We start from the raw sequence: 13618 nt of genomic DNA on the forward strand, positions 1-13618 counted from the left end.
CCGAATCCCGGCAGTTGTTTGGCAATACACAGAACTCCAAGGGAGTATCAGGCCAATTCACACTGGGCATCGTGTAAAGTCAGGGTGCATTCACAGTGTCCACATTATGTCAATTCACTTAGCCCAAAACCGAACAATGAAAGTGAGGTTATCAGTTACCATCCATGATATAGAAAGTCAGAGTATAGTACTGGAATTGTGGAACTAACAACGATAAGGATTATTAATGGATAAAGCAAATGTTGTACCATATATTCTTGGTCAGTTTTCTATGGCAAAATAGTGAGAATTTAAACAACATTTCAAACCCACTGACATTTTATTTGCTAGTAAAAATATACACACCCCACAATATCAAACAATATTTATAAGGGAATAAATAGAGGCTGTTTACCTTTCCCAGTTTTTTTTCCCCCTTACATAACTAATAGCGCCATATGCAGCTATATTTTTCCTCCTTCATTAGAACTGACTTTTTCACTTAAAATATTATTTCATGAAAACTGCTTCATCAATTTATGTTCTTATTTACATACAGTGCAAGCATCAGCTCTGTTCTGTTATTGTCAAACCTAAATATTTTTTTGCTTTCAAATATCTGACATCACTTGTAGAGAAACACTTGTGGAACATCTGGAATTTGTCATGAAAACAAGGCACTATAATTATGTATAAATTGACTGGAAAACTGGAAAATTCCCAGCACATAAACAGACCACCAAAAATCTAGCACATAAGCTGACCACCTGAAATGGACGAAGAGTAGTTGAATTCTGCAAGACATTCAATCTTTAGCCACATCAACAAACTTCAAAAAGAAACCATCAGAACACACAACATGGAGATCATCGACCACACTTACTGATGCATTTCAAATTGATGATGAAGCAATATCTTAATCACACTGTAGAGAAATTATGAATGCCCCAATCTACAGAATGCGAACACAGACTTAGGCCATGGCCTGCCAAGAACAAACCTCAGAGGTTCACAAAAATAGAAGACAAAAATTTCCAAATTTGACACTAGCAGTATCCAACCAGGAGAACCAGAGAAAAAGCAATCAAACAATTGGCAACAGAAGAAAATTGAACGAAACAGGACACACACTAATTCCTCTACAAAACAGAAAATAACACCTTCGGTTGAATGAGGAACGTGACTATACAGTTCAATCTCAATAAGGTGCAAACACTAATAGGAACAGCAATAAGATAGAAGACAATTACAAAATATTGTTGACAATGAGGAAAGATACAGCCAAATCAATCTTAAAGAATAAAAGGAAATATGAAAATCATAACTAGAAGGAATCAAGAAAGACTCTGAAAGAAACTGACAAGTTCCATGCCCTCTTTTGCATGTCCCCTCTCATTTTCATCAATTATATTAATGTTTTATGTCATTGCACACTGGTAACAGGCTGAATAAGCTTATTCTAATGAGAGTATTTATACTGAGAGCTCAAAATACTTTTCACTTGATTGCTATGCATGTTGGGAACTGTACGTGGTCTTGCTTTTAGTTTCCTCTCTTACTTCCCTTGGTGGCCAGCGCGAGGCGAGCAGCAGAGGACGCGGCACACTGCGTTTCCTGTGGGGGGCTGCACTTCCATGAATATTGAGGGGGTCATACATCAAGGGTCTTGAGCGACCGGCGAGTGACTGACCTCAGTCGAGTTTCGCCTATTGTAGGCAAGGCAAAATGACATGCTGCCCATCTGAGTGTCACCGCAGTTTGTGTGTTTACCGTTCTGGCGCATCTGGAACAAAGACTGCTGGTGCTGAATGACTGACTCTTCTCATGATTCTAAGATCTGATCTTTGTCGGAGTCAGACGGTCTTGTGACTTAGTCACACTTTTTTGCCAGAACTTAGAATTCTCGGACAGCCTTCGAGGTCAGGGGTTGAAACAGTTGGTGCAAAGCAGAAGTTGGCGCCTACATCATCAGAATGCTGCCTACCGACAACATGCAGCAGGATTCAGGACTGGTAAAGCATTTTGCGGCTCCAGCATTGTAGGACCTATCATCTTTATACTAAAGTCCTCAGTAGCACGCACGTTCGCTTTGATACAAGTCCACCTTTCTTGTTTCTCCATGTGGTCCCATTTGAGCTCTCACTACTAATCGCAATACTGCAATACAGTCAAGAGAGTAATATGTGATTCATTAGGACCTCCAGTCATTATCATCGATCTATTGCATCACAGAGATTAAGAGCCCCTTGTTCTTGAGCCAACTCTTATTCTCATAATAGTTCAGTATAACCTACCCTTTAGCCTACTGTTTGTACTGACAATGAAGCACCTTTGTGTTTTGACTTATAATAAATCACATTGTAACATTTAATCCACATATTATTTAACAGATAGATGCAGAATCCCATTTTCTGTCGTTTACTATGATAAAATTCCTTTTTCCTTTACTGAGTAGATAATGATTTTTATTAAATTATTGTGAGTCTGCATTCCTTATTTTACCAAGTAGCAGGGTCCACCATCAATTCCTTTCATTACCACTTTGCAAATAATAAATAAGATGGTAGGTAAGGAGGGGGTCGAGTGCTTGTCCAGTTCTCATGCAGAGTTCGCCAGAATTAAAGAGGTACAAACTCTTCTCCGCCACGGAACCTTGCAAAACAACATATAAAATGTCTATAAGAAATTCCAGAAAATATCAAAGTGAAAAGTTTGATATGTACTTCTTTTGTAAATACGCTGAAGAGCCAGAGAAACTGGTACATCTGCCTAGTTTCATATAGGGCCCTGCGAGCACACAGATGTGCTACAACTTGATAGGCCTCTACTCGACTAATGTCTAACAAATTCTGCAGAGCACTCCATAATTCTGGAAGAATACCAGGGGGCGGAGATCTCTTCTGAACGGGACCTTGCAAGGCATCTCAGATATTCTCAATAATGTTAATGTCACGCGAGCTTGGTGGCCAGCGGAAGTGTTTAAACTCAGAAGAGCATTCCTAGAGCCACTCTTTAACAATTCTGGATGTGTGGCGTTGTCCTGCTGGAATTGCCCAAATCTGTCAGAAAGCATGGACTTCAATGGATGCAGGTGACCAGACAGGCTGCTTATTTACGTGTCACCTGTCAGTGTCATATCCAGACTTATCAGGGGTCCCATTCACTGCAACTGCACACACCCCACACAACTGCAGAGCCTCTACCAGCTTGAACAGTCCCCTGCTGACATACAAGGTCCACAGATTCATGAGGTTGTCTCAACAGTCCAATGTCGGTGTTGACGGGCCCAGCCGAGGTGTAAATCTATGTTGTGCAGTCATCAAAAGTACACGAGTGGGCTTTTGACTTCGAAAGCCCATATCTATGACTTTTCGTTGAATGGTTCACACGCTGACACTTGTTGATGGCCCAGCACTGAAACCTGCAGCAATATGAGGAACGTGTTCACTTCTGTCATGCTAAACACTTCTCTTCAATTGTCGTTGGTCCCGCTCTTGCAGGATCTTTTCCCGATCACACCGAGATTTGATGTTTCACGGAATTTCTGATATTTACGGTACACTCGTGAAATGGTCGTACGGGAAAATCTCCACTTCATCACTACCTCAGAGGTGCTGTGTCCCAACTATAACACCACATTCAAACTCACTAAAATCTTGTTAAACTGCCATTTTAGCAGCAGTAACCAATGTAGCAACTACATTTCAGCGCATTCTTGAATGAAAGTGCTCTTTTAACAGCATGAAATATGCACACCAAGAAATGTATTCCAAGCATACAAATTTACGACACTGCAATACAATAATTAAACCAGAATCACTAATTTTTAACAGGGAAACTGACAATCAACACAGTGAGTAAAAGAAACACAAAATCAGAAGAAAAATTCTAGGCTGAAAATTTTACGTGAGCAACACTGACTCTGAAGCAGTCAGGAAATCATACAATCCACAAACATCCACAGTGGCGTTAGTAAACACAGGTTTAAGATTCTATGGACACATCATAAGAATGAACTCACAAAGACTTACCAAACAAATAGTCAATACAATGTAAATGGGTAGATAAAAAATCTACTCACCAAGCAGCAGCAGCAGAAGCAGCAGGGGAACACACACAAAAGAGTTTAACTTTTGCAAGCCATTGGCTCCTTATTCTGGCAGAAGAGTTAAAGGGGAAAGAAGTGGAGTGTAAGGAAAGGGGTACAGTGCAGAAAAGTCACCCAGAACCCCAGATGAAGGAGACTTACCAGATGAGATGAGATGTGTTTTCCTCTGCTGCTGCTGCTTCTTGGAGAGTTGATTTTTTATCTATCTACTTAAATTACATTGTCAATATTCATTGTTATAAAACAAATATTCAGTTTTTTTGGCAACAAGAGCAAAGCTAAACTGGACACAATAAAATGGATTGGTGAGATAACAACTGATCTGAAACTGGCAGGAATTACTTCACAAGTTGAAAAAAAAAAAAAGTAATCTTCACGTCCAAAATTCACAAATGGCAAACTGACCAAGAGGAAAAACAAAGGAAGATGACTGAGATCACAAGGTCAGAAGAAAGGAAGAAAGCCCACAGGAAGAGATTGAAATATGGGCAGAAAAGGAAGACAAATGCCTGCCTCTAATTACTTTGCATAGTTCTAATGGGTTTATCTGCAAATAATGATAATAATAATATAAGAAAGATTAAGAAGACACAAAATCCACTACTATAACAAGAGTGAGAGCAGCTAAAACTGGTTAACCCCTTATTTTCACATATGACAGCACCTTCAAAACTTTCTTCCAGAGAAACTTCGACATGGTGTGGTGGTCGGTTGACATTCTATTTGAATGCTGCCATTTGAAATGCATTGTTGAACGTTCTGCTGTGACATAACAGCCAGTGTGATTTGGCTTTGAAAGTATTTTGAATTCTCAATTTTTCCTGAATATTACAAACTGAAGCTGTGGCTCTTCTAGCCTAGCTGGTTTGCATGTCATTGACTCTCAGACATTCTCCTAAAAATATTAATCTGTTCAGCAACATGGTTGCTCCATAAATAGAACTTCCAAAGCTGACAGACCAAAACTTCTAAATTTCTTTGAAAGTTTCTTTACATTCAAGACAAATACATCAAGCTAAGGACTGTCAGAGCTCACTTTCGGAAGTGTCATTAACGTAACTTTGACATACACCAGTTTCTTGAAGAACTCCAGCTACATCATTTCTTTCACTTGCTATAGCTGGCAAAACTGTATGGTCAATAACTAAAATGGGCTACCTACATTTCTGCCCTGCCTCTGGGCACCTAGCAAATGAGTTACGACATTCCTAGCTAACGGTTGGCCTCATCTTTCTGCTCCATTTGTCTCCATTCCCCCCAATGTACCATGGACCTTGCTGTTTGTGAGGAAGCTTGCGTGCCTCAGCGATACAGATGGCCGTAACATAGGTGCAACCACAACGGAGGGGTATCTGTTCAGAGGCCAGACAAACGTGTGGTTCCTGAAGAGGGGCAGCAGCCTTTTCAGTAGTTGCAGGGGCAACAGTCTGGATGATTGACTGATCTGGCCTTGTGACACTAACCAAAATGGCCTTGCTGTTCTGGTACTGCGAACGGATGAAAGCAAGGGGAAACTACAGCCGTAATTTTTCCTGAGGGCATGCAGCTTTACTGTATGGTTAAATGATGATAGCGTCCTCTTGGGTAAAATATTTCGAAGGTAAATCCTTGGGTAACAGAAGAAATATTGAATTTTATTGATGAAAGGAGAAAATATAAAAACGCAGTAAATGAAGCAGGCAAAAAGGAATACAAATGTCTCAAAAATGAGATCGACAGGAGATGCAAAATGGTTAAGCTGGGATGGCTAGAGGACAAATGTAAGGATGTAGAGGCTTATCTCGCTAGGGGTAAGATAGATACTGCCTACAGGAAAATTAAAGAGGTCTTTGGAGAAAAGAGAACCACTTGTATCAATATCAAGAGCTCTGATGGAAAACCAGTTCCAAGCAAAGAAGGGAAAGCAGAAAGGTGGAAGAAGTATACAGAGAGTCTATACAAGGGCGATGTAATTGAGGACAATATTATGGAAATGGAAGAGGATGTAGATGAAGATGAAATGGGAGATATGATATTGCGTGAATAGTCTGACAGAGCACTGAAAGACATGAGTCGAAACAAGGCCCCGGGAGTAGACAACATTCCATTAGAACTACTGATGGCCTTGGGAGAGCCAGTCCTGACAAAACTCTACCATCTGGTGAGCAAGATGTACGAGACAAGCAAAATACCCTCAGACTTCAAGAAGAATATAATAATTCCAATCCCAAAGAAAGCAGGTGTTGACAGATGTGAAAATTACCAAACTATCAGTTTAATATGTCACAGCTGCAAAAATACTAACGCGAATTCTTTAAAGACAAATGGAAAAACTGATAGAAGCCGACCTCGGGGAAGATCAGTTTGGATTCCATAGAAATGTTGGAACACGTGAGGCAATACTGACCCTACAACTTATCTTAGAAAATAGATTAAGGAAAGGCAAACATACATTACTAGCATTTGTAGACTAAGGCACAGTAGACAGATTGGGGTAAACAACACCTCTTCAGGGGTATGCGGAATATGCAGTGAAGCGCAGGCAGAGCTGAACCGACGAAACAAAATATTGGCTTGTTGTGGTAGTACTATCAAGATTATTTAGATGCTGACAAATATTTGCCAAAGTTAAAGGAATAATAAAGAAAAGGAGTACAAGTAGGGTGTAATACACCTCTATGTGCCTCTCCAGGCACACAACTGACATGAGAGATTCAGAGTACTGAAGAAAGCAGGCTTAAAATACAAAGGCGTGTACTGATACTCCGCATCTATGGAAATGAAGTAGCTGTGATTGGAAATTATCATAAAGAAAATGCAAAAACTGCAACAGATGTGGAAAAGGCTATGTTCTTTTCTCTTGCTACGTTCAATGTCCAGTAACTCTGTCAGTTTATATGGGCTCTGGAAATATGGAAGCGTCCGATCCCACCCATCTGCTTTGACCCATGATGTCACAAATATGGCGGAAACAAAAACAAACACACACACTTTCCACAAGAAGCCTAATGACACTAATGGGACAAGCGCGGGAAATGGGGTGTTTTGGGTGGGGGGCAAACTAAATATAAACGAATTTAGACGCCTTGCGTAGCTACAACGTGTAAGTGAAGACAGCCATGCATGAATACCCACCCACCTCCCCAGGGGTCGTAACCCCTGCAACCCATAGAAGATAAAAATGCTTCAGTAGCTGATTAGTGTTTTTTGTCTTTTAAAAAAAAAAAAAATCTCACAGGATAGAACGAACAGATCAGAAAGATAAATATGATAAACTAAAACAGAAATTCGAGGAAACAGATAATTAAAATAAGTAATAAGTGTTTTTAAATTTTAAAAAAATCTCACGAGATAGAACGAGCAGATCAGAAAAGTAAATAAAATAAGATAAAACAGAACTGGAGACAGCCACACTCAAACCAAACTCTGCGCCGTCATGACGTCACACACGACAACACCCTTACGTCACGGGTCAAAGCCGACGTGTTGGATCGGACGCTTCTGTCGATCCTGGGCTCTAGTTGTTTGGTGTACCACCTGTTTGTTTATATTTACTTGCAATTACCACTGAAGAGTTTATCTATTTGTAACATTAATTAATTTTGCTCCTAAAAACAGATTTCGGTTTAATTGGAGAAATGAGAAGACTCACTGTAGAGTGAAACTGTGATGTGTTCTCTTTCTCATCTAGAACCTAGTATCATACATCACAACTGGTCAGGTCAACCTGACCACAGCATGCTACTTCCTGTCAGGAACTTTACAATTGTGTTGGTAAAGCTTTGGTAGGGGCTGCTCACTGTCTAAGAAAGTGTTTGTTGGTAATGCATGTGGGATTACTAAAAGTTATGAGAGCAGAACAGCGTATTTGTATTGTCAATGACGAAACATTTTTGTGTTGGCAGTTGGAGAAATATTTAATGTATCAACAAACTTAACACACTGGGTGCTAGAATGTGATTGAACTGAATTTTTAGAGTTAAACACTTCATTTGTAGAGGCAAAAACATACATAGTAAGTAGTTGAACACAAAGTTTTCATTTCCTGCTGTGCTGTTTTTCTACTTTTGATTATACTGCAGGACTCTGAATGCAAGTAAACAGAAAACAATGGAAAATGAAACTACCAGCTTCCAAATTAACGAAGGCTACACTACAGACCAGTGTCACCAGAACCTACATTTCACATTCACATTTGTATCGTTACTAACACCCAACGAAAACTACCGCCTTACATCTAGACCTCCAGCTGCACTACACATCAGTCTGTCATCGCAACACACATTCCATTTGAGATAAAAATCATTAATATATTTTGTCAACATTGATAGTGCAAAACGTGTGTGTGTGTGTGTGTGTGTGTGTGTGTGTGTGTGTGTGTGTGTGACAGAAGCATGTTACAGAAGCATGTTACAGAAGTACATTTTACATATACAAGCTGTCACATATTTAGTAGGCATGTCATAGTGTCAAACTTACAAATAATTGTCAAAAGATGACTAAATAGCCTATGTACTGAACCCAAGCACAAGACATAAATAGTATAAAGTAGTTAAGATGTCTTCAGCCAAAACATGCATTCTAATATTACTATAGTACTATTGAGTCTAAACAGTTTCTTCAGGCACCTCGCAGAAGTAAACTGAACCTATCAATACAAGATGACTGCTTTGAAGCACGAAATAATGATAGGGTACAACATATGATGTCATTGTACACAGAAAGAAATAAAATAATACTGACAATATTTGCTTCGCTTCTATGTTATTGACTGGAACTCAAGTTGTGCTGTCAGACAAATTTGTAGTCCAGCCTAAGGTCTAGTGTAGCTAGTAAGATGACAGTTTAGTGAGAGCTGGTGGAGTCAATGAATGTGATGTTATGAAAATAACTGTAATTTTTAATACTTTTATTCTGGCAGTGTATACACAAAGCATTTAGCATGGAGTGCGTACTACAGAGAACTGATCTGGCAAAGATACAATTGTTCTTGCTGTGGTAGAGCACCGATACAATTGGAGGGTAGACCCAGGGGTTCTTAGTACCCACAAAGTCATTGGTCAAAGCCCGCACTGTCAGTGGTTTCAGTTAACCCCCACTGCTCACTGCTCAGTAGTAACAACAGAAACGGGGTGTTTCCTGGTAACACTTTTTCTAGAGACAATAGAGCAGACAAACAACCATGATAGGTCATAATAAATCAAACATATTACACATATGAAATGTATTTCACTACTCCCTACAGAAAAACCCAGCAGCATTTTCTGAAATTTGTGTTAGAGTTTTGCATAAAGTGACAGATTTTACAATGCCCACCTACTACTGTCACCATGTATGACAATCCAAACTGAACACATCTGAATGGATGACTACTTCCAGCCCACTGTAACGCAATTTAAATCTACACCTATTCTGAATTATTTCATGGACAGCTCAGTCCTAAATATCAGCAGTAATTTTATACAATACGCAGCAATGTTAGTACTGGTTACTATATGAGAATGAGGTTTTGTTAGAAATTATCTGAGAATAATTTACATAACTATCAAGATATCAAATTAGTAGTCTTACTTTCAAGTACATCCTGTTGTGAATAAGCAGAAATACTACTTCTACATGACAAATGCAAATAGGAAACACACTACAGGAAATTAGGAATTTCATTGAAATAAGTGCCAAGCAGAAGTACTGCACTCACAAGTGTTCCACGAATTCCAAGACTTCCTATGTCCAATGTAATACGGAGGATTAGCCATCTCGTAGGTCAACGGTCTGTCTCTTTTTGGTGTAATTCTGTATCGCCCTGCTTGCACCCTTTCGCATGCTGCTGTTATGTGGAAATAACATTGTGTCTGGCGTACAAGCGTTTCCACTAGGCGTGGCTTCAAAATCTGTAACGAATTATCATGAAACAAATGATTGGTGTTCTCCCCGCGTCACTCGTCATTTTGATTAATGACTTATACATGCAACTACTTTTCATATCAATACACTCTAACGGTACATAAAACAATGCTTAGGAAGGAACGTCCAAGGCATAAAACGTTTTCTGTCAATAACTGCATTCACTACAATTCTACTGTATAAAAACTATTATCTAACGGCACAGTTTACGACAACGTAGTTCAGAATCGGATGAACTAAGTTTTAAGAAATCGAAATAAAGGTTGGTTAAGATTTATGTCAACATATATCTGCCTTGGCTGCATACAGTATACTTAACGACGTTACAATAAAACACATTTACAGGGAAAAATAATTAAACGGACACTGAAGAAATAATAACTCCAGAATATATCTTACATCAGCGCATTTTGTATATGCGCCTGCCATAGTCACAACACTCTTTGACCTCGAAGATGTAACATTCCTCCTAATCAGCTGAGTTAAGTAGAAAGGTGACCATTCACCACAAACACCTGCAGTGCTGTTTTCTCGTGTAACTGAGCTAATGGACACGACCGGGACCTCAGCTTATTATTTCTGAACCAAAATAATACCGTTACCTCATTACCACAAGAACTGTAATATCTTCGCTGTAAAATTCACAGACGTATTTTCATTTTTCCTTTTTCAGTGCGCTTGGTGATTGCAGCGCCCCGGCATATGGTGTGGAAATGCTAAACTAGCGCCAGTTTGTGTTGTTTGTGATAGCTGTGTACCCAGTATGTGTACGTGCGGAGTGAGTGTTGTGTGATGACAATGGCAGTGCCGTTGTTAGCGAAAGTGAACAGCTGATCGTTACTGTTTCGTAAATTGTGTCTTATTTGTATTCTAAATGTGGCCAAAATGCCCGTTAGGAAATATAGAAGAGATACAAGTGAAGTGAGCTGTTGCCTGAAATATGTCATATTTGGATTTAACGTGATATTCTGGGTGAGAAACTGACTCCCTAATTTTTGCTTGTTTTGCTTTTTAGTTTTAGACCAATTTTTTTCATCTTAAGACGCGAGTAGCTAGATACAAGCAGTCAAACATCTCATGAGCCCAAATGCTAAATAGCTATAACAGTCGCTGTATATAGCTTGACAGCCCGTCTGAAAAAATGCCGATAAATTTTTCGACTGCTGTGACTAATTCGCAAATTTACATCTTCATTACACCAAGTCTTATTATATCTCCGATATGTTGCTATGTGCTTATAGGACGTCCTTTTTAGATATTGCAGTTAGTTGCATATGATTTCTGCAGTAAGGAAAGAGCAGTCCTGCCGGCAGATAAAAAGACATGTTCCAATACAATAAAAAGACATGTTCCAATACACGCTGGGTCGCTGTGCAATCTTTTTACCGTTATTATTTCATGTCAATGTTGATGCGATTGGTAGTATAAGCTGAAGACGCTTACTGACAATCGGAAAAAGGGAGCATAATTTTGTACGCGCAATCTACAAAACTTTTAATTCAGTGTCCTTAATAGTGTAACGAATTAACACAACATTATCGTAAACGTTATTCCCTGGATGTAAGTGTTCAACATGTTTCCGAATCGGCCCGACTTTTGTCGCACTTTGTCTTATAACGTCAATGCAGAACATGTGTATGGAAATTACAAATCCTGACGTAAACAAAAGTAACGCCACTAATACCAATGTTGGAATGATGTCCACGGCTATTACCGAAACTTGGATGCAAAGTTAGCTCCTCTACTTTTCATGTTTAATGACAATCAGTTAACGTATACTCTGCATCCACACAACCTCTTTCAAGTAACCAAGAAGTAACTTGGCGTAGTAGGCCTATTGTCGAAACTTTTATGTTTGGACACGTAACGTCTGCTAACCATATAGGATAAACCACTTTTAATCAGAGAAATTTACTCTCTTCTTTGGTCTCTTATCTGATATTGGTTGTCATCTAAATATATTCTGTCATTCAACATTTAACAACAGGCTTTGTAACCTCTTTTCATTTATGGTCATGCGTCATATGTTTGTACATTGGGCAACAATTGACGCACCTCTTTCTGTGTGTTTGACTTTCGGTTTTTTAATGAATGACGCTTCGAAATTGTATGAAACCTGCCATACTGTTTTAAGTTTAGAGAAGACGAACATCGGGGCTTTCTCCGTATCAGTAGACGTGGCTGTTGATTATCTGATTTTGAGCTCCGCGCGAACTCGGTACCTGCTTCGAAGAAAGCATTGACGCTCGCCAAGAAGAGCAGACACCGGGAAAAATGCGCAGAAAAAGTATAATGAACACACAATGTACAAGTGTATTTTCTGCGCCGCGGGTCTTAATAACATTAAAATAGAATAATAAAATCCGTAATTTGCAGTCCTATTTGTGTATTCCCACAGCGGCGCATCTCACCAAGTCGCTTCAGAGAATAAGAGGTAAAAAAAAAAAAAAAAAAAAAAATACCATTGCTGGAGATGTTGCTGATGAGAACGACTCCAGTCTTTAGTAAAGCACGCATTACAACATTTGTTACAGATGTATTTCACATCTTTTATGTTAACAATGCGTTAGTGTCGTTTCGATGAGACATCGTTTAGAAATGAAGAATGTAATATCTGCGCAAAGTGCGATCGTCACCCTGGGCCAGTCTGCTTTTTCTGTAGAATTGAAATCTAAAGATAAAATAGCCAGTAATAGAAAGTCTTGAGTTAATGTTCTTTTTCATGTCCAAATCTACCACCAAAACCTTAGATTTTCGTAATTGAATGACAGGACCTGCCTAAAATCAGTTTTAACTCGCTTGACACACAGTATCCACGTGAGTTTTCTTCCATTTATTCAAGGTCACTGGTATTCGAATAGTTAATCAGCTTTTGTGTGCTGAGAAATATTCCTAACCAGTAGTCAACTAACGAAACCTGCATTCGCCAGTTGGTCTAAACAACTGGCCAGGAATCGAACACAAATACAGTAGTTTCTGCTTGGACAAGCCCTCCCACCCTGCCAATTTTTATACGTGTTCGACCACCAAGGACTCCAGCTACACGAATTAATGTTGGAGACTTAGTTTTCGCTATCATTGTACGGAAAAACATTAAGCGTACACTGATGCACCTTTTTTCGTTCACTGTGAGGTAAAACGCTTGTTCGAGACGGCTTAATAAGTTGCAGTTCTCACATCTGATTATATTTTTATGTGCGGTTGCAGAACATAATCTTTCGTGAGTTATGTCGATGATTCTTATTGTCGGTTGGAATCTTTGTTGTTTACAATTCGTAACTTGAGGGACTGCAACTGATTGAACACAACAGCGTTTACGTCGATGAGAACCATTAGTCTAGAGAAAAAGTCAGATTTAAAAGCTTTGTAGGTTGTAACCATCCAGCTAATATCCATTTCGTCACCTCATTTGTCTCTCTTCTTCGCCTACTTTTATTTCCTCGAGTGTTACTTGTTACTGCATCCCCATGCGGTCCGTATTAGCTTCTGCCAACCAACCCCAGTAATATTAAGTTGCGTTAAGGGACAGAAATACGCTGCCACTGCGTTTCACCTTATTCATGGCGTGTGTGTGTGTGTGTGTGTGTGTGTGTGTGTGTGTGTGTGTGTGGAGATAAGAAATTCGAGGTAATATTCAAGATTGAAGTA

The 13618-nt window shown here is 39.3% G+C and overlaps 1 protein-coding gene and 1 long non-coding RNA gene across 2 annotated transcripts in view; one reads left to right on the forward strand and one right to left on the reverse strand.

The window, feature by feature from the left end:
* Positions 1 to 10524, reverse strand: part of LOC126416566 (28S ribosomal protein S24, mitochondrial) — a 31903-nt gene extending 21379 nt beyond the window's left edge. Inside the window, exons 1-2 of the mRNA XM_050084314.1 lie at positions 10370 to 10524; positions 9765 to 9957 (exon numbers count right to left, since the gene is read on the reverse strand). Of these exons, the coding sequence (XP_049940271.1) occupies positions 9765 to 9957; positions 10370 to 10399 (223 nt within the window). The 5' untranslated portion in view covers positions 10400 to 10524. The remainder of the gene's footprint in view (positions 1 to 9764; positions 9958 to 10369) is intronic.
* A 182-nt stretch (positions 10525 to 10706) lies between these two features.
* The window catches only part of LOC126416394 (uncharacterized), a 601622-nt gene continuing 598710 nt past the window's right edge, over positions 10707 to 13618 (forward strand). Inside the window, exon 1 of the long non-coding RNA XR_007575453.1 lies at positions 10707 to 10942. This is a non-coding gene — a long non-coding RNA (uncharacterized LOC126416394). The remainder of the gene's footprint in view (positions 10943 to 13618) is intronic.

Source organism: Schistocerca serialis, chromosome 8 (assembly GCF_023864345.2).
Source record: "Schistocerca serialis cubense isolate TAMUIC-IGC-003099 chromosome 8, iqSchSeri2.2, whole genome shotgun sequence".
Taxonomy (NCBI): Eukaryota; Metazoa; Arthropoda; class Insecta; order Orthoptera; family Acrididae; genus Schistocerca; species Schistocerca serialis.